Source organism: Cibotium barometz, chromosome 5, assembly GCF_041138505.1.
Source record: "Cibotium barometz isolate CiBa-2024 chromosome 5, ASM4113850v1, whole genome shotgun sequence".
Lineage (NCBI taxonomy): Eukaryota > Viridiplantae > Streptophyta > Polypodiopsida > Cyatheales > Cibotiaceae > Cibotium > Cibotium barometz.
Genome location: NC_141050.1, coordinates 19,579,740 through 19,605,335, shown reverse-complemented (window position 1 = coordinate 19,605,335; position 25,596 = coordinate 19,579,740). Strand labels below are relative to the sequence as shown.

The window sequence follows — 25,596 nt, the reverse complement described above, 5'->3', positions numbered from 1 at the left end:
CGATCTACTTCAGGCCCAGGAGCAATTTTTTTGGAGCAATACGAGGCAGTCATCGTTTGCCTTGTCAACGACAGAGGCAGAGTACCGGGCTGCTTGTGATGCTGCTTGTGAGATGGTGAGGATGCAAAGGTTGCATTGCAGGTTTGGGCTTCCACTGGATGAACCCATGGTCATCCAGAGGCACTTTGTTCGTGAACATATCGTTGCTGATGACATCTTGCTAGAGTTCTGTTCGACGGAGGACAGTACGGTGGACCTCTTCATCACGAAGTCGCGGCACCCCAGCTCCTTGTGGTTGGTTTCACAGCTAGGAGCTGAGAGGGGGTGTTAGAAGTCATCTCTTGTCTATTTCTATACACCAGGGTCTCTGTTGTGGGTGTGCCCGCCCTTATTAGGTGTTTTCTTATTTTTCGCCACTCTCCGTATTTTTTTCCTATTTTCTCCCATTTTTTCTGTGGCTTGGGAGGCTGCCCTGAGATGGCAGGAGGACCCAGTTTTGCTGGCCGACTGCATTAGCATGTCTATGTTCTCATTTTGGAGCTGGCCGATTGGACTGGACAGGTCGTGGACCTTCTGTGCCGGCCAACTGCTGTTTGCAAGTTCTGGGTGTCTTGTCGGCTGCCCTACAGCAGGCCGACTGCTGTTTGGGGGCCATATAAAATGGTCCCCAGCCCCCTTGTCATTGTTGTATCATTCCCGGGATATTCTTGTGTATATAGAGCAGAGTTACACGCCTCTCTCTCTCTTTCTCTCTCTTGTGCTGTGATTTTCTGCATTGCGTTTTGCTCGTGTTCCTAGATCTGGTCATCATCTCCGCTGTGCATTCAGACACTCCAAGGAATCAAAAGGCCTATAAATAGGCAAGGATGCTCATCATTGTACTCATTCATTCCTCTAGGGAATGGGTCCTTAGGGTCCAGCTTTAGGACCAGATTTTGGGTGTTTAGCACCTTTTGTATGAGGCAGCCTAGGGCTGTAGAAGAGTACCTTTTTGTACTATATGATATATACTGAATTTCCAGCATATCTCTCTCTCTTCATATCTGCGTTTTGCATCAGCATGTTTCCAGTGGTGTTTAGGGCTGAAAGAAGACCCCCAAAGCTTCCACATGTTACAACTAGGCTTCATTATGATTGAGTCTGCCCTGTGTCTCCGGAGCTCTGACAAAAACTCAGCACACAGACCTTTGTATGGATGTATGCTCTTATGTGTGTGTAACTCGCGGCGGTGCCTGGGGGACTAGGGCCTTTGACACACTTGTTGATACCATCAATGCATATTAACACACTTAAACATGGCCACGGCCTTAACACATATCCATCATCACTCTGCATAAAAAGCTGGACAAAACATCCACAAATGTTGAAAATGGAGCTTGCACGTTTGACACCACATAGAGGCCGGAATGGGCCGACCCCCCCCCCCCCCCCCCCCTTGGAGTATTTTATTACCCCAGGAGAATAATATCATGTACAAGCTTTGAGGGCCTTACTCTCCCCACGGAGATGCCGGATTATCCATATACAAATGCCATAACACAGCCCAACACGAGGCAACCAAGCCGGAACATAGGCTGTAGAAATGCCAAGCCAACAACATAATCCATATACCTCCGTGTGGGTACTGATCCTCCCCCCCCCCCCCCCCCCCCCCCCCCCCCAAAACCACGGGTCTTCATGCAATAGAGCTGGTACAGCAAGTACAACTCTCCATTCAGCCGGTACAGTAGGTACATGTTAGAAGTCATCTCCTGTCTATATTTATACACCAGGGCCTCTGTTGTGGGTGTGCCCGCCCTGTATAAGTTGTTTTATCATTTTTCCACACTCCCCGTATTTTTCCCTATTTTTTTCATTTTTTCCAGTGGTGGGGAGGGTTGCCAGAGGGTGGCAAGAGCACTCCAGTGCTGGCCGACTGCATACAGTTGAGTCGTGGGCTACTGCACTGCTGGCCGACTGCATTTTCTCAGTCGTGGGCACTTCTCTGCTGGCCGACTGCATTTATGCAGTCGTGGGCACTTCGTATGCTGGCCGACTGCTCTCCCAGGGGCATATATATAGGCCCCTTGCCCCCACCACTCATTCATTCAGTTTTCTCGGGATCTTGTGTATAGAGAAGAGTTTACACACCTATCTCTCTATGTTTCTTGTGCTGTTTATTTTCTGCAGTCTACTTGCTCTTGTCTACCCAAGTTTGGTTATCATTTCCGTTGCATATTTTGACATGGTATCAGAGCCCTAGGCTCGAGATAGATCTTGGGAGTTTTTTCTGAGCAAGAGGGGGAGCGTTAGGGGGCTGATTGGTGGACTGTTTTGGGCTGTACGGGAAGAGAAGGTGCAAGAGGAAGGCGGGCTAAGGGGCTGGACAGCCACTTGCAGGTTTATAGATTTTTTTCCCCACCCAGCCACCCTTTCAGGTTACTCTCCGCGATGGCAGATTTACTAGAGATGGTTGAGAAGCACGTGAAGATTCCGACTCTCCCCACTCCTAGTGGATCGTCAGTTGGACGGGTCCAATTACGGCATCTGGAAGGTCATGATGGAGTCGGTGCTGGAGTCATATGACCTTGTTGATTTTATTATCACCGGGGTTCCACGGCCGGAAGCTGAGGAAGGGGAGTTACTATGGATGAGGAAGGACCGAGAGGCACAGGCACACATGTGGGATCGTGTCAACGCCAGGGTCTGGTCGTTTATTTTCCTCAATTGCACACCACAAGTGATCAATCATGTGAAGCACATGACGCTGGCGAGAGGCATATGGGAGCACTTGGCTTCTTTGTATAACAGGGTATCACCCATGAAACAGATCTCCTTGGAAGTGCAGATGCGGGTTATGAACCCTGCAAAGTCCTCGACGATGCGGGAACACATTAACAAGTTGCAGGCCCTTCAGCAGAAAGTCCTACAAGCTGGGAAAGAGATATCATGTGAAGACATGGCCATCACTTTGCTGTCCCACTTGTCTGGTCAGTATTCTGCTTTCTATTCCTCGTTGATTACGAGTGGCAGGCTCAGCACCATTACTTGGGAGGAGCTTGTGCCAATGGTCTTGGACCAGGAGCAACGTTTCACGAACCCTCCTCACAGCGGAGGTTCGGAGGCCTTAACTGGCCAACGGTCGAAAGGCCGGAATAACAACAAGGGCAAAGGGAAGGCTTCACCGGAGAAGTCTTCTGAGAAGAAGCCTGATTTCAGAACGAGAGAAGCCGAAGGCCGAAAGATCTTGTAATGATTGTGGCGAGAAAGGCCACTATTGGAGGAAGTGCCCTAAGCGAACAGGGAAGAGTGCTGATTCCTCAGCCTCAGTTGCGAAGACTCCGGCATTTGTGCACTTAGAGATGGTGGACTCCGATGCTTCATCATCTTCGAGCGAGGAGGCAGTTGGCTTCACCGCGAAGGATATCCGAGAATGGATTCTCGACAGTGGTGCTTCCAGGCACATGACTCCATCCCGTGACTTCTTTCTGGATCTGAAACGGCAGTCAGGTCGTATCTTTACTAGCGATAACTCCACTATTCCGATACATAGTGAGGGCCGGATGGAGATTATTCCCGACGGCAAGGGGAGCAAGCATGCTTCCCGTGTTCTTTATGTCCCTGCTCTGGGTTTTCATCTTCTGTCAGTGCATGAGGTATGCAAGACTGGCTTTTGGGTGGAATTTGAGGAGCATTCATTTGCTCTTAGGGACCGTGAGACTGGCCAAGTTGTTTGGGAAGGCGGTGTGGAGAATGGTATCTACAAGCTCTCTGCACTCTCCACTTTGACAAGTTCTCAGGTTGGAGATTTGTGGCACTTTCGTTTTGGCCACTTAAATGTGGATGCTTTGAGGCGCGCCTTCCGGGACCAGATGGTGGTTGGCTTGCCAGATGTTGGTAGTAGGCAAGGACGTTGCAGTTCTTGCATACGTGGTAAGCAGCACAGGGAATCCTTTTCGAAGCAGGCTTCCAGGTGGGCTTCGAAACCATTGGAGTTGATTCACACTGACTTGTGTGGACCTCAGCAGATACCATCTTTGGGAGGATCTCTCTACTTTATGCTGCTTGTTGATGATTGTACCAGATTCACGTGGGTCTACTTTCTTTCCCAGAAGGACCAGGCTTTTGTTCGGTTCAAGGATTGGCACGTGATGGTGGAGAAAGAGTCTGGATATCAGGTTAAGACTCTCAGGGCTGATAAAGGAGGTGAATTCTCCTCGACTGTATTTTTCAGATTTTGTGCAGATCATGGCATCAAAAGGGAACTGGCCAATACCGGATCGCCTTCGGAGAATGGAGTTGTTGAACGCAAGAACACGACTGAGGTGGAGATGGTGAGGACCATGTTGGAGCATCATGATCTTCCTCGTCCACTTTGGGGTGAGACTAGTACCAAATTCTCCTCGACTGTATTTTTCAGATTTTGTGCAAATCATGGCATCAAAAGGGAATTGACCAATACCGGATCGCCTTCGGAGAATGGAGTTGTTGAACGCAAGAACAGGACTGTGGTGGAGATGGCGAGGACCATGTTGGAGCATCGTGATCTTCCTCGTCCACTTTGGGGTGAGGCTGTGGCAACGGTTGTCCATACCATTAACCGCTCTCCAACGACTTCAGTACCCCATGTGACTCCATTTGAGGCATACCTTGGCAGGAAACCCGATGTCTCGCACTTCCGTGTCTTTGGGAGTGATGCATATGTACATATTCCGAAGAAGCAGAGGGGGAAGCTTGACTCCAAACCGCAAGCTGGTATTTGTGGGGTATAACTCTCTTTCCAAGGGATACAGGTTGTATGATCCAGATAGGAATGAGATTGTTGTCAGCCGGGATGTGGTCTTTGACGAGCATGTTCCAGCATCCATTGTCGAGGAGCCGCCACTTCTTGGAGATCCAGAGGAGTCTGATGATGATTCCCAGTCTATCATTCCAGTTGATCCACCTCAGTCATCATAGGAGGTTGAGCCCGCAGCTGGAGTAGAGCCCCCGCGACCCCACAGGAGGCTCCACGATCTGTTCGAGTACCTAGGTAGTTGTTAGACACCCTTCGGGAGTCAGGTGTCACGGAGCTTCCCATCCGAGTAGGCCACAGAGGATGGCCCTCGAAGATCACATCGAGTCCGAGATAAAAGCAACACGGCGGAGCTTCTTCAGGTGAACTATGCTTTGATGTCTCGTATCATGCGGGATAAAGAGCCCACTTCCGTAAAGGAAGCCCTTTCACAGGATACTTGGAGGAAAGCCATGCAGGTGGAACTTGATGCCATCGAGAAGAACAACACTTGGGAGTTGGTACCGAGGACGTCGAAGCGGTCTGTCATTGGTGTCAAATGGGTCTTTAAGACCAAATACGCGTCTGATGGGTCGGTGGACAAACACAAAGCCAAGCTTGTGGCTAAAGGTTATGCTCAGCGGCGGCCAGGCATCGACTACGAGGATACCTTTGCACTGAAAGCGCGGATGTCCACGATTCGGACCGTTCTTGCCCTTGCTTCTTCTCAGAGGTGGCCCGTGTATCAAATGGATGTAAAATCTGCGTTCCTTAATGGTGACCTGCAGGAGGAGGTGTACGTTGAGCAGCCTCCAGGCTTTATTGTTCCAGGATCGGAAGGGATGGTTTACAGGTTACGTAAGGCCTTGTATGGTCTTAAGCAGGCTCCCAGGGCTTGGAATCAGAAGATTGATTCCTTCTCTATTCGGATTGGATTTCAGAGATCGGTTGCAGATCCAAACCTGTATCTCTTTCGGGAACGCGGCATGGTCACGCTTATCATCCTTTATGTGGATGATCTCATTCTCACCGGCGGTCATGTGGAGCACATTGGAGTGACGAAGGCTGCCTTGTCAAAGGAGTTTAAGATGACCGACTTAGGCTTACTCCACTTCTTCTTGGGATTGGAGATCTGGCAGACCTAGAGGGGGTTTTTCGTCTCTCAGCAATGGTATGTTCATGAGTTGCTTGAGGCCTTTGGGATGGAGAACTGCAAGTCTATTACTTCGCCGATGGACCCGAACACAAAGTTAACCGTTACAGATCCTTGTGAGCCAGTTGATGCCTCGCAGTACCGAAAGTTGGTTGGTTCATTGATTTGGTTGCTGAACACTAGATTGGACTTGAGCTTCTCCGTGAGGCTGTTGAGCTCTTTTATGAAGACGCCATTGAAGTCTCATTGGGACGCAGGATTGCGGATCTTGCGGTATCTACAGAGTACGAAGGATCTGGGACTCTTTTACACAGGAGGGAATGGAGTCAAGCTCCAAGGTTGGAGTGACTCAGATTGGGGAGGAGATCCAGACACGAGGAGATCTACTTCAGGATACAGTTTTACCCTCGGCTCAGGAGCAATTTTATGGAGCAGCAAGAGGCAGCCAACTATTGCCCTTTCTTCGACAGAGGCAGAGTATTGGGCTGCTTGTGGTGCTGCTAGGCGAGATTGGGTTTCCACAGAGGGAGCCCACAGTCATCCAGTGCGATAACCAGAGTTGTGTAGCCATTGCTCGGAACCCGGTTTTCCATGCCCGGACCAAGCATATAGAGATACAGTATCACTTTGTACGTGAGAAGATCTTGGCTGGTGACATCTTGCTACTTTATTGTTCGACGGAGGACAATGCAGCGGACCTCTTTAGGAAGTCTCTACCTCAGGCTACGCTTAGGTGGCACTCCAGCTCCCTTGGGTTGGTTACATAGCCAGGAGCTGAGAGGGGGTGTTAGAAGTCATTTCCTGTCTATATTTATACACCAGGGCCTCTGTTGTGGGTGTGCCTGCCCTGTATAAGGTGTTTTATCATTTTTCCACACTCCTCGTATTTTTTCCTATTTTTTCCCATCTTTTCCAGTGGTGGGGAGGGTTGTCAGAGGGTGGCAGGAGCACTCCAGTGCTGGCCGACTGCATACAGTTGAGTCGTGGGCTACTGCACTGCTGGCCAACTGCATTTTCTCAGTCGTGGGCACTTCTCTGCTGGCCGACTGCATTTATGCAGTCGTGGGCACCTTTTCAGCAGCCGTGGGCACTTCTTATGCTGGCCGACTGCTTTCCCAGGGGCATATATATAGGCCCCTTGCCCCCACCACTCATTCATTCAGTTTTCTCGGGATCTTGTGTATAGAGAAGAGTTTACACACCTATCTCTCTGTGTTTCTTGTGCTGTTTATTTTCTGCAGTCTACTTGCTCTTGTCTACCCAAGTTTGGTTATCATTTCCGCTGCATATTCTGACAGTACAATGGTTGGTACAACAGGTACAGTGGCTGGTACAGCCGGTACGATGGTTGGTACAGCAGGTACAGCAAGTACAAATGTTGGTACAGCATGTACAGTGACTAGTACAGTAGGTACAGTGCGGCTGGTAAGCAAGTACAAAAGCTGGTACAGCCGGTATAGTGGTTGGTACAGTCGGTACGGTGGCTGGTACAGCAAGTACAATGGCTGGTACAGCAGGTACGATGGTTGGTACAGTAGGTACAGCAAGTACAAATGTTGGTACAACAAGTACAATGGCTAGAAATCATAATAAATGATTAATACCCTTGCCTTCAGTATTTCTTCACGATGGAAGCCTCCAAAACAGTCCCCAACAGCCGGTATTCTTCATGGGCAGCCTTCAAGAGAGAGAGAAAGAGAGTAGCCATCATTAGGGCAGCCTGTAACGGTGCTAGAGGCTAGTGTGCAGCAAGAGAGCCTCTATTAATGAAGAGAGGGGGCTCCAATTTATAGATTTGGGCCTCCCATGAGCTAAAATGGCAAGAGAAGGCTGCAATGACAAGTGGAGAGCCACACAATAGCTGAAGTGACAAGTGTGAGGCCACTTGTCTCACTTTGGTCCACTTTCTAACAAGTGTCAGGCCACTTGTCTCACTTTGGTCCACTTGTCCCAATCTAAGAGATGGGTCCTTCCATAAACTTTGTCTCTAAAAATATTCCAACTGGTAGACATTCTGTCATAGGCACTTTGCCAACTCTTGGTATCTGTTCAATTCCAGATGTAATGACGCGAACAGAATTTTCATCGGAGTCGGGCCAAAAATAGCAACTTTCCTAAATTTTAGGAGTGTGGTCCTTTGTATTCTAGGATAATCCCCCATTCCCAAAGCTTGTACTTTTCAAATATTCAGACATCCTGGAGTCCACCAGACCCCTTTCATCCCATGCACAAGAAACTAGTGCCTCGCACAGAAACATGTGCTATGCACACAAACTGGTGCCATTCAAGAGCACAAACCATGGTGACAGAAAAGCTGGTTCTCCATAGTTCTGGCAATGCTTTCTCATCAACAAGCATGGTGTGGAAACAATGAAACACTCACTCCACAATCGCAACACGAATCCACATGTATGGTGGAGTGTTCATTGAATTGCCCTCTCACAATCCCAACTTGAATCCACATGCATGGTGAGATGAACAATGAACCTCTTGGCCTCTGTATGGGGAGATAGTGATTCTAATATGGCATAAAGATAAATAAATAAATCCATGTCTCAAATAAATGGGCGAGACAAAACAGTCTCATAAGTCCAGATATCATAATCATGTCCCAAGTAAATGGGCGAGACAAATCAGTCCCATAAGTCCAGATATCATAATCCATGTCCCAAGTAAATGGGCGAGACGAAATAAGTCTCCTGCCAACAAGGCATTGGTCCACATGACCCTTGGCATAGACATAAGTCCCGTGCCAACCAGGCGTCATGTCCACTTTACCACTTGCACTCTGTGTTGGTACCCTGACCACACACCTTTGGATGAAAGGTCGGCTTAAGTAACAAGATAAAACAATCACTTGCAGGCATAGATAACCTGGTGTTCCATAAGCATTTCTGCGACACATACCTTCCATCTGCTCTCTATTATTCCACCCAGATATGGTAGAAACAATCTTCAAGAGAGCACGTAGGACAAGAGAACACTACACATGGCATGTTGTGCTCAACACTACCCTCTGAAGTGCCCATGTTCCCTTCCATCTGCTCTCTATTGTTCCACCCAGATATGGTAGAAACAATCTTTAAGAGAGCACGTAGGACAAGAGAACACTACACACGGCATGTTGTGCTCTACACTACCCTCTGAAGTGCCCATGTTCCCTTCCATCTACTCTCTATTGTTCCACCCACACATGGTAGAAACAATCTTCAAGAGAGCACGTAGGATAAGAGAACACTACACAGGGTATGTGAACCATGAGTTTCATAAGTCCAATGCATCCCAAATAAAGGGAGCCAAAAAGAATAATCCATCCCAGTAATAGGGAGTCATAAACATAATCCATAATCCTGAGGATTGATCCAAATCCAAGAAAAGAAGTCCATGATTCCATAGACCTGTATACCATAATCCTTGTATACCATAACTCTTACCATATACTCTGTGCTAACCACACACCTTGGAGTAGAGGTGGACTTTATCCATAAAAGCATCATATCCATGAGATATCCAGAGATTTCTTCTCTATAAACTCGGACAGATTCGTCCATAGAAATTGCTTGTGAAGCCCAATATCTATATAAATCTCGTCCAAGAAAGAAATCTCCATAGATATAATCCATCCCAATTAAGGGAGCCATAAACAATGTTTCCCTGAAACCATCTTAAGGCAAACAACACCACCTTTCTCCTTGCATGGCTATATAAGGGTTAGTGAACATCAAAAACACTTCATAGTAAATAGCCAAAGCACCAACTCTGTAAACTCAAAGTATGCTTAGCTTTTCTTTGCCAGGTTGGTCATGAAGCCAAAAGAAATATCTCGTCACCATATCCTTAAGATATCCCGATATATCTCCATATAGCTTGCTTGTAAGCTTGATAATATAATCCACAATATCCATATGGAAAGAGTGCTAAACGTGTGCACACTTCCAAGATAAAATTTTGTGAATTCATAAATCCTTAAATCAACAAGCTGTCTACTACTCATGCTCATGCTTCATAAGCTATGAAGTGGCTGGCCTTGCTTAACAGCAATGATGGTAAGTGTGGTCCCCACTTGAGATCTTTTCTCTTCCTTATTGATAGAAGGAAGCCTTCGCTTCCAAGAAAGCCTATGCTTTGATACCAATGTAACTCGCGGCGGTGCCCGGGGGACTAGGGCCTTTGACACACTTGTTGATACCATCAATGCATATTAAAACACTTAAACATGGCCACAGCCTTAACACATATCCATCATCACTTTGCATAAAAACTGGACAAAACATCCACAAATGTTGAAAATGGAGCTTGCACGTGTGACACCACATAGAGGCCGGAATGGGCCGACCCCCCCTTGGAGTATTTTATTACCCAAGGAGAATAATATCATATACAAGCTTTGAGGGCCTTACTCTCCCCACCGGAGATGCCGGATTATCCATATACAAATGCCATAACACAGCCCAACACGAGGCAACCAAGCCGGAATATAGGCTGTAGAAATGCCAGGCCAACAACATAATCCATATACCTCCGTGTGGGCCCCATGCAATAGAGCTGGTACAGCAAGTACAACTCTCCATTCAGTTGGTATAGCAGGTACAATGGCTGGTACAGTCGGTACAGTGGCTACAATGGCTGGTACAGTTGGTACGATGGCTGGTACAGTAGGTACATCAAGTACAAATGTTGATACAGTATGTACAGTGACTAGTACAGCACGTACAGTGGCTGGTACAGCAAAGTACAAAAGTTGGTACAGTCGGTACAGTGGTTGGTATAGCCGGAACGGTGGTTGGTACAGCAGATACAGCAAGTACAAATGCTGGTACAACAAGTACAATGGCTAGAAATCATAATAAATGATTAAATACCCTTGCCTTCAGTATTTCTTTGCGATGGAAGCCTCCAAAATAGTCCCCAACAACCGGTATTCTTCATGGGCAGCCTTCAAGAGAGAGAGAAAGAGAGTAGCCATCATTAGGGCAGCGTGTAACGGTGGTAGAGGCTAGTGTGCAGCAAGAGAGCCTCTATTAATGAAGAGAGAGGGCTCCAATTTATAGATTTGGGCCTCCCATGAGCTAAAATGGCAAGAGAAGGCTGCATTGACAAGTGGAGAACGGCCACTTGTCTCACTTTGATCCACTTTCTAACAAGTGTCAGGCAACTTGTCTCACTTTGGTCCACTTTCTTGCCACATGTCCCAATCTAAGAGATGGGTCCTTCCATAAACCTTATCTCTAAAAATATCCCAACTGGTAGACATTCTGTCATAGGCACTTTGCCAACTCTTGGTATCTGCTCAATTCCAAATGTAATGACGCGAACAGAATTTCCATCGGAGTCGGGCCAAAAATAGCATCTCTGCTAAATTTTAGGAGTGTGGTCCTTTGTATTCTAGGATAATCCCCCATTCCCAAAGCTTGTACTTTCCGAATATTCAGACATCCTGGAGTCCACCAGATCCCTTTCATACTGGGAAATGTCCAGGCTCGTGACAGTGTGTGTGCGTGCATGGGCGGTGTGTGTGGGGGAGCATATTTTGATACCAAGTTCTACACCCACTATTGGGCACTGATGACGTTAGTGGGGATATCGTAGTATCTAGTCCATACTATGCATGATGGAATTGATGGTTTGTTGTCTTGTGGGTGACTATCATGAGGTTATAAATTGCACTTTCTTATAAGGTGAATTTGGGCATGCTCCTATATTCATTTCCGAATCGAGGGTAACTCCCCTTCCTCTACCTCCGGCCGTGGAACCCCAACAACAATGAAATCAGCAAGGTCATAAGACTCCAAAACAAATTCCATCATTACCTTCCAGATGTTGTAGTTATTCCCGTCCAACTGACGGTCCACTGGGAACGTGGGGAGTGTCGGGATCTTCACATGCTTTTCAGCCATCTCAAGTAAATCTGCCATTGCGGGGATGTAACTGAAAAGGGTTGGTGGGTGGGAAAAAAAAGAACTTAAACCTGCAAATGGCTGTCCAGCAAATCAGCCCGCCTTCCTCTTGCTTCTCCTCTTCCTGAACAGTCCAAAGCAGTCCACCAATCAGCAACAAAACAGCCCCCCTCTTGCTCACAGAGTTCCCAAGATTTATCAAGAGCCTAAAGCTCTGATATCATGTCAGAATATGCAGCGGAGATGATGACAAAATCTGAGAACACAAGAGCAAGTGCAATGCAGAAAAATACAGCAATGGAGAAGGAGAGAGAGAGGCGTGTAACTCTGCTCTATATACACAAGAAAAAACCCGGAATACCCAATACAACAAGTGGGGGGCCATGGGGCCATTTTATATGGCCCCACATGTGCAGTCGCCCAGTAGTAGGACAGCCGACAGCACCCATATAGACACCCGACTATTGCATCTCAAGTCGGCCAGCATCAAACAGTCGGCCTTCACACGTGTGAAGTCGGCCAGCACAGCAGAGAGCAGTCGGCCAGTGTCTGAATACACAGTCTTGCAGTCGGCAAGCATACAGAGGTAGCCGACATGCACAGGATTGTAGAAAAAATAGGGAAAAATATGGAGAGGGGAAAAATGAGAAAACACCTAATCCGGGCGGGCACACCCACAACAGAGGCCCTGGTGCAAATGTACAGATAGGAGATGACTGTTAACAATACCCCCTCTACCCCCCTTCCCTCTTCTCTCTTGAAACGTTTTTGAAACACGTTTTTTTTACTTCTGACTATGTTGGTCCCTTAATACGTTAGGACTCACAACACGCTGTTACAATCAACTCCAAGCTGTGAATGGTTCCTATCTAAAGCAGCATTTTCTGTTGTTCAATTTCTGGTCTAAACTTTTGGGAAATCCATGGATCCTCCCTGTACGTAGAAAACTCTCTTTTCTGAGTTTTGTCTATGTTTCTTTTATTACTAGCTGGGGCTTTTTGTTCTTCTAGGCGCCTCTCCATCAATTGCTTGTGCATTGATGTTGCAGCTCCATGTGCTGCATCATGCCCTGCACTTTTGAGACATGATAAGCATTGATGGCATTTGGAACCACTGGGTCTCTATACATCAATAGAAAGAACTTTTGGTAGAACACACATTTACAAACTGTTGATACATCAAACCCTCTGATTTTCTCAATGAAGGCTGAAACAACCGCCAAATTTAATCTGCAACTGAATTATTCCCACAACAGTAACCTGCGGCTGACATTGTCTACATAGACCTGCTCTAGTACATGTGTCAGGTAGCAAGAAACTTGTGCTACTACTAATGTTAAGTTGCATTGTTCATACATAGACCTGCCCTAGTACACATGTCAGGTAGCAAGAAACTTGTGCTAGTACTAATGTTAAATGTGGAACTTTAAACTGCTGCAAGCACAAGTTCGAGAATAGAGAAACATGAGGAAGAGGAAAAAACAGCGGAAGAGCCTTATCTACTGTTGTTTCTGAACTGGATAAAGCTTACAAATTTACAAAGAATGCTGCTAGATCTCCTAAGAACTGAATTTCTTACTTGGCTCTTGTGCTCTAAAAGTATAGTGCTGTGAGCAGAGCGAGAAACCTTATTCAGTCCTTTCTCAGCTCCTACAGTAGAAACCTGTGGACATCTTGATGGATGTTAATTGCTTTTGTTTAGGGGCTTCTAATGGTCTTTGGACTGGCTTTGTTGCTCTATCATTAACTTCAATTCTGATGGAACATTTTCACTTCATGAGACTCGGCCAATTGTCTTGCGAACTTAGGCACGCGATATCATCACCTTGCTATTTTTAGCAACTGCCAATTGGCTTATCTCCTAGTTATATGCTTGTTGCAGCATTTGCTATTTTTAGCTCTTCTAGGCTGTAGGTTTAGAAACAACAGCTTTTCAACGCTGTAGGTTTAGAAACAATCCTTGCTATGGTGGGTTCCGGACATGACATCCATCCATCCTCCACGATTCAAATTACATGGTTGTGCACATGCATACACCAAATAGAAAAGATGAACCAAGTTCAGAATGTTTCTCAATATAACTGATCATTACCCATGTGTATCAAGCTTGTAGGATAGATAATGTCTTGTGCTTATGTATTTAAAATTAGGTGAGCTGTTTAACTTAGGAGTTTTCCTTTGATCCTTGCCTTTCTCAATGTTGGTGTACGTTTGACAGATCTCACAAGCAGATGAGTCTGAAGACACAACGTGGACTGACGACAAGCACTCCTCATATTTGGATTCAATTGAGGCAACCTTTGTCCAGAAGATGTATGACAAGGAATACTGTTCTTTGGATGTGTGTGGCCATTCTCAATCTTCTGTCAATTTGGAGCTAGACTGCGTCGAGTCTCGCCCTTTCTGCCTCAACATGAGAAAGGTTCTTGCCACATTCTAACCTTTTTTTTGGGAAGAACTTCAAGAGGAGTGTTATTATGTGGACTCTGAAGCTTCAAAACATGTGCCTTATCACTTTATAAACACTAATTTTAACCTTTTTACCTTATTAAATGGAAATACATGCACAAGTAGCATTTTCAAAGTTGTATGGGCAGTCCCCTGCAAGGGTGTCTGAATAATCCTTTCCTTTTTACAAGTTAGCAAACTAAGACTACAGATCTCTTTGAAGTGTTTTTCAATAATAACACACTAGGTATTTTCTTGTTTAGACTCAGATCACTTATGAATACACCAGTGACCATACACATGTCTGGCACTCGCACCCAAATGCACACATACATACACACTTTAAAAAATGCTTACTCTAGTGAAGTTTTGTAGCTTGGAGAGCCTGTCTTTGTGTTGGTGCCAATAAAGCTACTATACTTTTTCATCCACCTTAGTACTTTCAATCCTTTTTTGTAAATTAAAAACATGACTATATTATTTCATCAAAAACTCGAAAGATGTGACCCAGATACCAGGTACCAGTTTCATTCCTAACTTTCACCACCATCCCTTGGATTATTTCATAGATCTGCCTGGCACTCTGGTCTTGTCCTGCGGATTCCCAAATCTGTTCACAAGTGGCGGTAAGTTGGCCCAATTTCCGTATGATGCCTTCATACAAATCTCTTCTGATACTGTTCCATTGACCCCAAGACATAACCCAATCAGGGTCTGTAACCCATGAAAAGCTTCCGGGCCCGACATGGAGATGGTTGGTCACTGCAATGCAGTAAATCTGCACATCACAGTTTAGGTAGTGCTACAGTCCTTATGTTTCTTATTAGCAGTGTTAACCCAGCGCGGGATTGCTCCTGAAACACAAAACTGTCCTGTTGTAAAACATTGACCAAAGAAAAAGCCGCTGAGTTGAGATGTCTGTCCTCCTGAAACACAGTTTGGTTACGCGATAACCAAATCGTTCGGAGGGCTTGACTGCAGACCAGATTTCATACCTCTTCCTTGTTTGTTCGTGCATTTCTTCCAAAAAAGAAAGCAGGCCATTTCCACTCTGGACTGCCTCTCTGGCAACTGACTTTCCACACCCATCAAAGCCAATGTATTGTAAGCTTGCAGTCCCAAAACAAATGGCAAATGGTTTCTCCCTTTAGACCACACAATGGACACATGATGGAGGATTTCGTCCAAGCCTTGATGCGTGCCTGCACGTAAGAGCGCTTTAAGAAGTAGTAACCATATCAAGATCTTAACTCTGGCGTCGAAGACCAGATGCTCTCAAAGATGAGACTCCAGCAGGAGAGGCTCCAATGGACCTTCACTTGGAGTTGAACTGGGCAACAAGTCAACTCACTGCTCAGGCATTCTGTTTTTCAAAAGCTTTGTCCCGTTCCTTAACCAGGCCTCACTCCACCTCCACATGGTAGGCCAGATAATGCCTTGGTTTTGCAGGCAACTGGCTCTATCTAATGGCCAAGACCACATCTTGTCTCAGATGATTTTCTCTTCCACTTGCTGCAGCCGGAATTGAATCTCCCAGGCCTTCCAAGTCCCTTTCTGTTTGTCCCATAGGTCTTTCCAGCAGCGGATGCCTTTTATGTTGTGGCTTCTCCCCCATTTGTCGTAATGTGGATCAGTGTGAGTGTTAGAAGTGTCCTCTACGGAAAGAAATTCTTTGTAATTTAAGCTTTAGTAGTGTACAATAAGAGGTAAGCCTTAGCAATGTATGGCAAAGAGTTAGTAGTTTTGAAACTAATTCTTGAGGCTGTATACGGTTGGGAGCTTCTTTTTGAGTAAAATAAGCATGAAACTGAAAAAAAAAGAGTTAGTAATTTTGAAATATATTCTGATAATAATATCACCGATTGCCTCCATGAAGCAATTCTAGTAAATAGATGTACAAGGCAATACAATTCTAGTAATATCACAGATTGCTTTTGGGCAGCCACCCAAAAGCAAGGTGATATGCAAAGTGTGGGGGAACTTGAAGGATCAGTCTGCTTTGCTTCTGTTTGATGATGCGTCCATAGATAGATAAATATGTCTAGATGGCTGCTGCCATAGGCCTTGATGTGGAAGATATGGGCATACAAATCAATGCAGATGTTGTTAGCAGTCATCTCCTGTCTGTACTATGTTGTACCATAGGGAGTGAGGGCCTCTATTGTGGGTGTGCCCGCCCAGTTAGGAGTAGTCTCCATTTTTCCTCATTGTCCACATTTTTGCCCAGTTTTGCTAGTCATGGGGGGGGACCTTCAGAGCTGGCGGACTGTTTTTCTCCAGGCTGACATGATCTGTATGCAGCCCGACCTGATTTGGTCTTGGCCAACTGGAGGTTTTCGCAGTTGTGGGCTCTCATACGGCTGTCTGCCTGTTTTAGGCTGGCTGACCAGCAACCCAGGGTGGTATTCATACCACCCTTGCTCCCCACACTTCATTGTAATATTCTGTACTGGATCTTCAGTGTATATAGCAGAGTTTATACAGCTTCTCTCTCTCTCTCTCTACACTTCTGCGTCTACTCTCTCACAGCAGTTTGTCTCATTTCCAATGTGCATTCCGATATATTAGAGCCCCAGGTGGCTTGATGTCATGTGCACACACGTACATGCTTCTCACAGGGGCTAACCCTAAGGAGGCAACAAGATAAAGAAGGGATGATCAGAATAGAACCAGGTTTTAGGAGCATTTTCTGTGGAGTATTCCCTGTCGGCTGCATCAGTGTGTGAATTATTTGTCTTGGAGCTGGCCGACCAGCAATCGGCTAGTTCATGGAATATTCTCCAGCCTATAAAAGGCAAGTTTGCTCATTGATTTAGTCATTCATTCCTTTATGGGGTGGATCATTAGGGTCCAAGTAGGGACTAGACTTTTGGGTGTTTATCACCTTTTTTTCAAGGCAGCCTAGGGCTGTGGACTGAGTACCTTTTTGTACTATATTAATATACTGAATTTCCAGCATATCTCTCTCTCTACTCTCTCTTCATGTTTGCGATTTGCATCATATTGTTTCCAGGAGTGTTTAGGGCTGAAAGAAGACCCCCAGAGCTTCGGCGTGTTACATTGGTATCAGAGCATCAAGCTCAGCAAGGGTAAACGCTGTTTCAGTCCCATATGATGGTGTACAGGTCCAAGGTACAGGAAAGTGCACGGATACGAAGCTCAAGGCAAGGAACACAAGATCGGGAAGAGCTCCCAGGAGGTTTGTTGGTGGTGTTCCACAAAGCCAGAGGGGATGGCAGTCCTATGAGCCAGATAGGTTCTCGAGCAAGGGTCCCAAGGGAGGATTATCCTCCAAGGGGTGATGTGAGAGTGCCAGACTCATTTCTCAGGAATGAAGACCAAGACGGTGTTCAGAGTCGGGGCAGGAATGGATTGGGGACTGGATGGAACAGATGTATAGATTTTATTCAGAGTGAGAGTGGTTTTGGAGACTGGGCCAGGCATTCAGTGAAAAGGTTGCCAGAGTAGGAAGGATGACAGAGGGACTCCGGGAATAGTATGGGATGATGACAGTCATCCAAGAATCAGATTGGAATCCTGTCATCAAGTTTAGCAGAGGGGGATGTCATGTGCACACAGGGGCTAACCCTACGGAGGCAACAAGATAAAGAAGGGATGATCAGAATAGAACCAGATTTTAGGAGCATTTTTTGTGGAGTATTCCCTGTCGACTGCATCAGTATGTGAATTATTTGTCTTGGAGCTGGCCGACCAGCAATTGGCCAGTTCATGGGATATTCTCCAGCCTATAAAAGGCAAGTTTTCTCATTGATTTAGTCATTTATTCCTTTATGGGGTTGATCATTAGGGTCCAAGTAGGGACTAGACTTTTGGGTGTTTATCACCTTTTTTTCAAGGCAGCCTAGGGCTGTGGATTGAGTACCTTTTTGTACTATATTAATATACTCAATTTTCAGCATCTCTCTCTCTCTCTCTCTCTCTCTCTCTCTCTCTCTTCATGTCTGTGATTTGCATTAGATTGTTTCCAGGAGTGTTTAGGGCTGAAAGAAGACCCCCAGAGCTTCTGCGTGTTACACTTGAAGCTTGCAGACAGTGAGAGCTTGAGGGTTTGTTGTTTTTTGGTGCTTGATTGGAGAGTTTCTAGGCTGTTCGGGACTTGGAGAAACAAGTAGAAGGCGGCCATCATTGCTCGACAGCCACCTTGCATAGTGTTTGCAGTCTCTTCTTCATTTTTTTCCCACCCAACCTCCCTTCACAAGACCTTGTGAACCCTTGAGATGGTAGATTTTCTTGAGATGGCTGAGAAGCATGTGAAGATTCCCACCCTCCCGACAGTCCCGGTGGACCGGCAGTTGAATGGGACCAATTATGGCATGTGGAAGGTAAGGATGGAGTCTGTCCTAGATTATGACTTGGCTGATTTCATTGTGGTTGGAGTTCCACGGCCAGAGTTGGAGGAGGGTGAGCTTTTACCTTCTACTAGGAAAGAGTGGGAGGCTCAGGCACAGTTGTGGGATCGTGTCAATGCCTGTGTGCGTTCTTTCATCTTCCTTAATTGCACATCCCAAGTGATCAATCACATCAAACACATGACGCTGGCCGGAGGAATTTGGCAGCACTTGGCTTCTTTATATAATAGGGTATCACCCATGAAGTGGATTTCGTTGGAAGTGCAGATGCGAGTGATGAATCTTGCAAAGTCTTCGACATTGCGGGAGCACATCAACAAACTCCAGGCTCTCCAATAGGAGGTTCTTCAGGCTGGGAAGGAGATATCTTCAGAGGATATGGACATCACTTTGTTGTCTTATCTCACCCCTCAGTATTCAGCTTTCTATTGTTCTTTGATCACAAGTGGGAGGCTCAGCACCATCACATGAGAGGAGTTGTGCCCATGGTTTTGGATTAGGGAGAGCGGTTTACGAACCCTCCACATGGCGGAGGATCTGAGGCTCTGACTGGCCAGCAGTCGAAAGGCCACCACAACAACAACAAGGTAAAAAGATAGTCTTCACAGGCGAAGTCTTCTGAGCAGGAATCCGACTCGGATCGTGATGCCTTGAAGGTAGAGCAGACGTGTCACCATTGTGGTGAGAAGGGTCACTATTGGAGGAAATGTCCTCAGTGGAGCACTGAGAAAGGTGCAGATTCCTCAGTTGTAACCGTGAAGACTCTAGCTTTTGTGCACTTGGAGATAATGGATGTAAACCGGCCTGACGGGCGGTGAAACAAACACTCGCACATAAAACACTTCAACACTATGGAGGACCTAGAGGGAGCTAGAGTGCTCCTGCAAACAGTACACGGACACCGATTGGCCCCAAAACGCAGTGGCGTCCCTTGCGGTATTTCTTTAATTGATTATAAGAGCTTTTGATTACAATAAGGCTGGGAACTCAGCCGTCACAGTAGAACTCCTGAAGCCTGCAAAGACCTTGCATCATGGCTTCATATCCACTCGGCATCCACAAACAAGTCCAGCCATTGTTCACATCGAAAGACTCTCACACATTAAGTCTGCATACAGAAGCTTTCTCCCATGATCAAGGCTGCCACAACCATCCATAGCCTCTCACACTATGAACAGCATTACACCCTGACACATCCAGTGCTCCTGCATCACAACATAGACTCCCAAACTGTCTCTCAAAAGAGAACTCGCATCACAGCACAGCATACCATAAAGTCGACACACCTGTACCAACCTTCTCTACCTTCCAAGGGTACTATCCATCTCTGTCATGGATTCCCTGTCCCATGTCCAATGAGTAGCAAGGCTGTACCATACATGTGTCCAGTCCTGTACCTTCTGCCTGCATGTGACCTATCTCCTGGAGAAACCCAAATACATGTTTCCTCGGGAAACCTACGACATGTTTCCACACGAAACCCTTAGGCCTGTTTCCCTTTGAAACTTCTGTCCTGTTTCCATACAGAACCATTCATGGCACCATTCAACAACAGTGCCAACAACGGCACACATCAAGTTACTTGTTCCCTCATGAAACATCTGGCAACATAGAGATGCCCATAACTGTAGGTCCCTCTATGCCTTTCTAGCAGGAAGAAAATAATCTGCTCCATGAGCACGCAGCCATGCGAGCTTGCATCACTCCCATGCCAAGAAACATAACCAAATGACCTTGTACTTGCAGGTGGAAACCCAAGTACATAGCTGAATTTGCAGCCAAACAAAAACAGCCCATAAACAGTCTCAAAACAGTCCCTGTTGCAAGGAGGATCAGCACCATGTGCACCTCTGTAGTCCTGGCCACCTGAGAATCCGGGAAAACAGCCCCTCCTTTCTGCAAAAACACGCCGTCCTCCTAAAAGCACACGCCTGGCCGCCTATGAGATACACTGCTGCCTCTACGATGCGCTTGCACCTGTCCGTACAGGTCAACACCTGCGGCGGCAGCCGTACCAAAGTACCCTGGTGATGTGCCGACTGTACCAGATGAGGCGCCACCTCTGCAGTTGTAGCCCTACCTGTACCTGTTGGACAGGACTGCAGTACTACACGCTGCACACGTGTGTACCTGCTGGACAGATCTGCGCCTGCATCAGTTTGTTCTGGTCTGCACCTGCACCACAACCATCGCCTAAACTTGCAGCAGCCGTACACTGTACTGCAGTCATACAGTTCCACACGGGCTCTTCTGTGCGCAGCCAAAAACCAGCAGCCCATATATGCAGTCTGACGAGCATGTTTTCCTTCTCTTCCACGCAGCTTCCTTGCACGCCTCTCCAAAAGCAAGAGAGAGAGAGAGAGAAGAGAGAAACGTGGGCCTCCAAAAGTGGAGTAGCCTCTATAAATTGCTTAGGGGCCTCCCAAGGTTTTAAAACCTTTAAAACTTTAATTTTTGCCCACCAAAGGTTATAAAACCTTTTTAAATTAAAGTATCTTTCCCCCCTTCACACTTGGTTGTCCACACATGGGCTTCCTTTTTAACTCAAATCTGATGCCATTCACATTGTCCACCATGTCCCCGTGCACACCTGCATATTGTCCAAAGAAAAACACAGGGTCGTGACAATGGACACCGGAGTTTCATCTTCTTCGAGCAAGGAGGCGGTTGGACGTTGGGGATACTTGGGGATGGATTCTAGACAGTAGTGCTTCCAGGCACATGAAATCTTCCCGAGAGTTGTTATAGGATCTTTGCAGGCAAACAAGTCACATCCTTATTGGTGATGCATCCACTATCTCGATTCATAATGAGGGCAGGTTGGAGATTGTTCCCGATGGCAAAGGGGGGAAGCGTTCCTCACAGGTTCTTTGCAAGATTGGCATATGGGTAGAGTTTGATGAGCTTTTTGTTGCTCTCCGGGACAAAGCAACAGGCTAGGTTGTTTGGGAAGGCGGAGTGGAGAATGGGATTTATAGACTCTTAGCACTTTCTCTTATAGGTCCCCAGCTAGGTGATTTGTGGAAGTTTCGTCATGGCCACTTGAATGTGGATACGTTGCGGCGGGCTTTCCAGGACAAGATGGTGGATGGCTTACCAGATGTTGGCAGTAGGCAGGGACATTCCAGTTCTTGCGTTCGTCAGTCAGAGAAGCTTTTACAGGTGAACTATGCTTTGATGTCTCGTATCATTCAGGACAAAGAGCGCACTTCTGTTAAGGAAGCTCTTTCCCAGGAGACTTGGAGAAAAGCAATGCAAGTGAAACTTGAAGCCATAGAGAAGAAAAACACTTGGGAGTTGGTTCCGAGGCCGTCAAAACGGTCAGTCATTGGTGTCAAGTGGGTCTATAAGACCAAGTATACGTTTGATGGGTCGGTGGACAAGCACAAAGACAGACTTGTGGCTAAGGGCTATGCTCAACGGCCTGGCATCGACTATGAGGAAACCTTTGCATCGACAGCGAGGATGACCACGATTTGGATAGTTCTTGCCCTTGCCTCTTCTCAGCGGTGGCCGATGTATTAGATGGATGTAAAATTTGCGTTCCTTAATGGTGACTTGCAGGAGGAGGTGTATGTTGAGAAACCTCCAGGCTTTGAGATTCCAAGATCGAAGGGGATGGTTTACAGGTTACAGAAGGCCTTGTATGGTCCTAAACAGGCTTGGAATCAGAAGATTGATTCTTTCTTTCTTAGAAAATGTTTCTAGAGATCAGTTGCAGATCACAACTTGTATCTATTTCAGGAATGCAGTATGGTCACCTTGATTATCCTTTATGTGGATGATTTTATTCTCACTAGAGGTCATGTGGAGCACATAGCTGTGACGAAGGTTGCCGTGTCAAAGGAATTTGAGATGACGGATTTAGGCTTACTCCATTTCTTTTTGGGATTGGAGATTTGGCAGATCTAGAGGGACTTCTTTCTTTCTTAGCAACGGTATGTTCATGAGTTGCTAGAGGCCTTTGGGATGGAGAACTGCAAGCCTATTTCTTCACCGATGGACCCAAATACTAAACTTACAGTTAATGGACCCAAATACTAAACTTACAGTTAATGATCCTTGTGAGCAGGTTGATGCCTCCTTGTATCAGAAGCTTGTTGGTTCATTGATTTGGTTGCTAAACACCAGATTGGACTTGAGTCTTCCAGTGGGGCTCTTGAGCTCATTTATGCAGACACCTTTGAAGAGTCATTGGGACGCAGTATTGCAGATCTTGCGGTATTTGCAGGGTATGAAGGATCATGGACTCTTCTATGTTACTGGAGGGAGAACGCAGGACCGAGTCAAACTCCGAGGTTGGAGTGACTCAGATTGGGGAGGAGATCCAAATACGAGGAGATCTATATCAAGCTACGGATTTACCCTTGGCTCATGAGCTATTTCTTGGAGTAGCAAGAGGCAGCCAACTATTGTCTTTGTCTTCTACCGAGCTGCTTGTGGTGTTGCTTGCGAGGTGGTGCGTTGCTGAGGTTACTTGGCGAGATTGGGTTTCTACAGACGGAACCTCACAGTCACTTTGTTCGTGAGAAGATTTTGGCTGATGACATCTTGCTAGAGTTTTGTTCGACGGAAGACAATGCAGCGGACCTCTTCACGAAGTCTCTACCTTACGCAATGTTCCGTCAGCACTCCAGCTCACTGTGGTTGGTTCCACATCCAGGAGTTGAGAGGGGGTGTTAGCAGTCATCTCTTGTCTGTACCATATTGTTCCATAGGGAGTGAGGGCCTCTATTGTGGGTGTGTCCGCCCAGTTAGGAGTAGTCTCCATTTTTCCTCATTGTCGACATTTTTCCTCAGTGCGGAGAGACATGCAAGAACCGAGCTGCACACAAAGGGGCGGAGGGGAAAGGCGGAAGGTAAAAAAAAGAAAGAACCCCCAGGGGGCGGAAAAAACCAGAAAGAAGGGGAGGGGGGGTTAAGACGGCGAAGAAAAAAACCCTAGGGGGGGAGGCGGAAGCAGCGCGAAAGGAGGGGTGGTGGGAAAGAAAGGGCTGGCGGAGGGGGGGACTGGGCGCTGAAGAGGGGAGGGGGGCGCAAAGGCGAGAAGGTGGGGGGCGGGCGCTTCAGCGCAAGAGAGCCGGGCGGAGGGGGGCCGCATAAGCGAGGGTAGGCGGGGGGCGGAAAGGGACGCGTGGGTGGGAAGGAGGAAGGGCGTGGAGGCAGTGCGAGCAAGGGGGGGGAGCGGGAGCTTCAGCGAGCGGAAAACAGCCGTACACTGTACCTGCAACAGCCGTACACTGTACTATAGTCGTACAGATCCACACGGGCTCATCTGTGCGCAGCCAAAAACCACCAGCCCATATATGCAGTCTGACGAGCATGTTTTCCTTCTCTTCCACACAGCTTCCTTGCACGCCTCCCCAAAAGCAAGAGAGAGAGAGAGAGGAGAGAAACGTGGGCCTCCAAAAGTGGAGTAGCCTCTATAAATTGCTTAGGGGCCTCCCAAGGTTTTAAAACCTTTAAAACTTTAATTTTTGCCCATCGAAGGTTATAAAACCTTTTTAAATTAAAGTATCTTTGCCCCCTTCACACTTGGGGTTGTCCACACATGGGCTTCCTTTTTAACTCAAATCTGATGCCATTCACACTGTCCACCATGTCCCCGTTCACACCTGCATACTGTCCAAAGAACACAGGGTCGTGACAATGGACATCGGAGTTTCATCTTCTTCGAGCAAGGAGGCGGTTGGACGTTGGGGATACTTGGGGGTGGATTCTAGACAGTAGTGCTTCCAGGCACATGAAACCTTCCCGAGAGTTGTTATAGGATCTTTGCAGGCAAACAAGTCACATCCTTATTGGTGATGCATCCACTATCTCGATTCATAATGAGGGCAGGTTGGAGATTGTTCCGGATGGCAAAGGGGGGAAGCGTTCCTCACACGTTCTTTGCAAGATTGGCATATGGGTAGAGTTTGATGAGCTTTTTGTTGCTCTCCGAGACAAAGCAACAGGCCAGGTTGTTTGGGAAGGCGGAGTGGAGAATGGGATTTATAGACTCTTAGCACTCTCTCTTACATGTCCTCAGCTAGGTGATTTGTGGAAGTTTCGTCATGGCCACTTGAATGTGGATACGTTGCAGCGGGCTTTCTTGGACAAGATGGTGGATGGCTTACCAGATGTTGGCAGTAGGCAGGGACATTCCAGTTCTTGCGTTCGTCAGTCAGAGAACCTTTTACAGGTGAACTATGCTTTGATGTCTCGTATCATTCAGGACAAAGAGCGCACTTCCGTTAAGGAAGCTCTTTCCCAGGAGACTTGGAGAAAAGCAATGCAAGTGAAACTTGAAGCCATAGAGAAGAAAAACACTTGGGAGTTGGTTCCGAGGCCGTCAAAACGGTCGGTCATTGGTGTCAAGTGGGTCTATAAGACCAAGTATACATTTGATGGGTCGGTGGACAAGCACAAAGACAGACTTGTGGCTAAGGGCTATGCTCAACGGCCTGGCATCGACTATGAGGAAACCTTTGCATCGATAGCGAGGAGGACCACGATTTGGATAGTTCTTGCCCTTGCCTCTTCTCAGCCGTGGCTGATGTATTAGATGGATGTAAAATCTGCGTTCCTTAATGGTGACTTGCAGGAGGAGGTGTATGTTGAGAAACCTCCAGGCTTTGAGATTCCAAGATCGAAGGGGATGGTTTACAGGTTACAGAAGGCCTTGTATGGTCCTAAACAGGCTTGGAATCAGAAGATTGATTCTTTCTTTCTTAGAAAATGTTTCTAGAGATCAGTTGCAGATCACAACTTGTATCTATTTCAGGAATGCGGTATGGTCACCTTGATTATCCTTTATGTGGATGATTTTATTCTCACTAGAGGTCATGTGGAGCACATAGCTGTGACGAAGGTTGCCGTGTCAAAGGAATTTGAGATGACGGATTTAGGCTTACTCCATTTCTTTTTGGGATTGGAGATTTGGCAGATCTAGAGGGACTTCTTTCTTTCTTAGCAACGATATGTTCATGAGTTG

The 25,596-nt window shown here is 46.7% G+C and overlaps 1 protein-coding gene across 1 annotated transcript in view; it reads left to right on the top strand.

Annotated features, from left to right (window-relative positions):
* Positions 1-25,596, top strand: part of LOC147638172 (uncharacterized) — a 57,434-nt gene that overhangs the window by 18,218 nt on the left and 13,620 nt on the right. Inside the window, exon 2 of the mRNA XM_086798100.1 lies at positions 14,021-14,224. Within this exon, the coding sequence (XP_086654226.1) occupies positions 14,021-14,224 (204 nt within the window). The remainder of the gene's footprint in view (positions 1-14,020; positions 14,225-25,596) is intronic.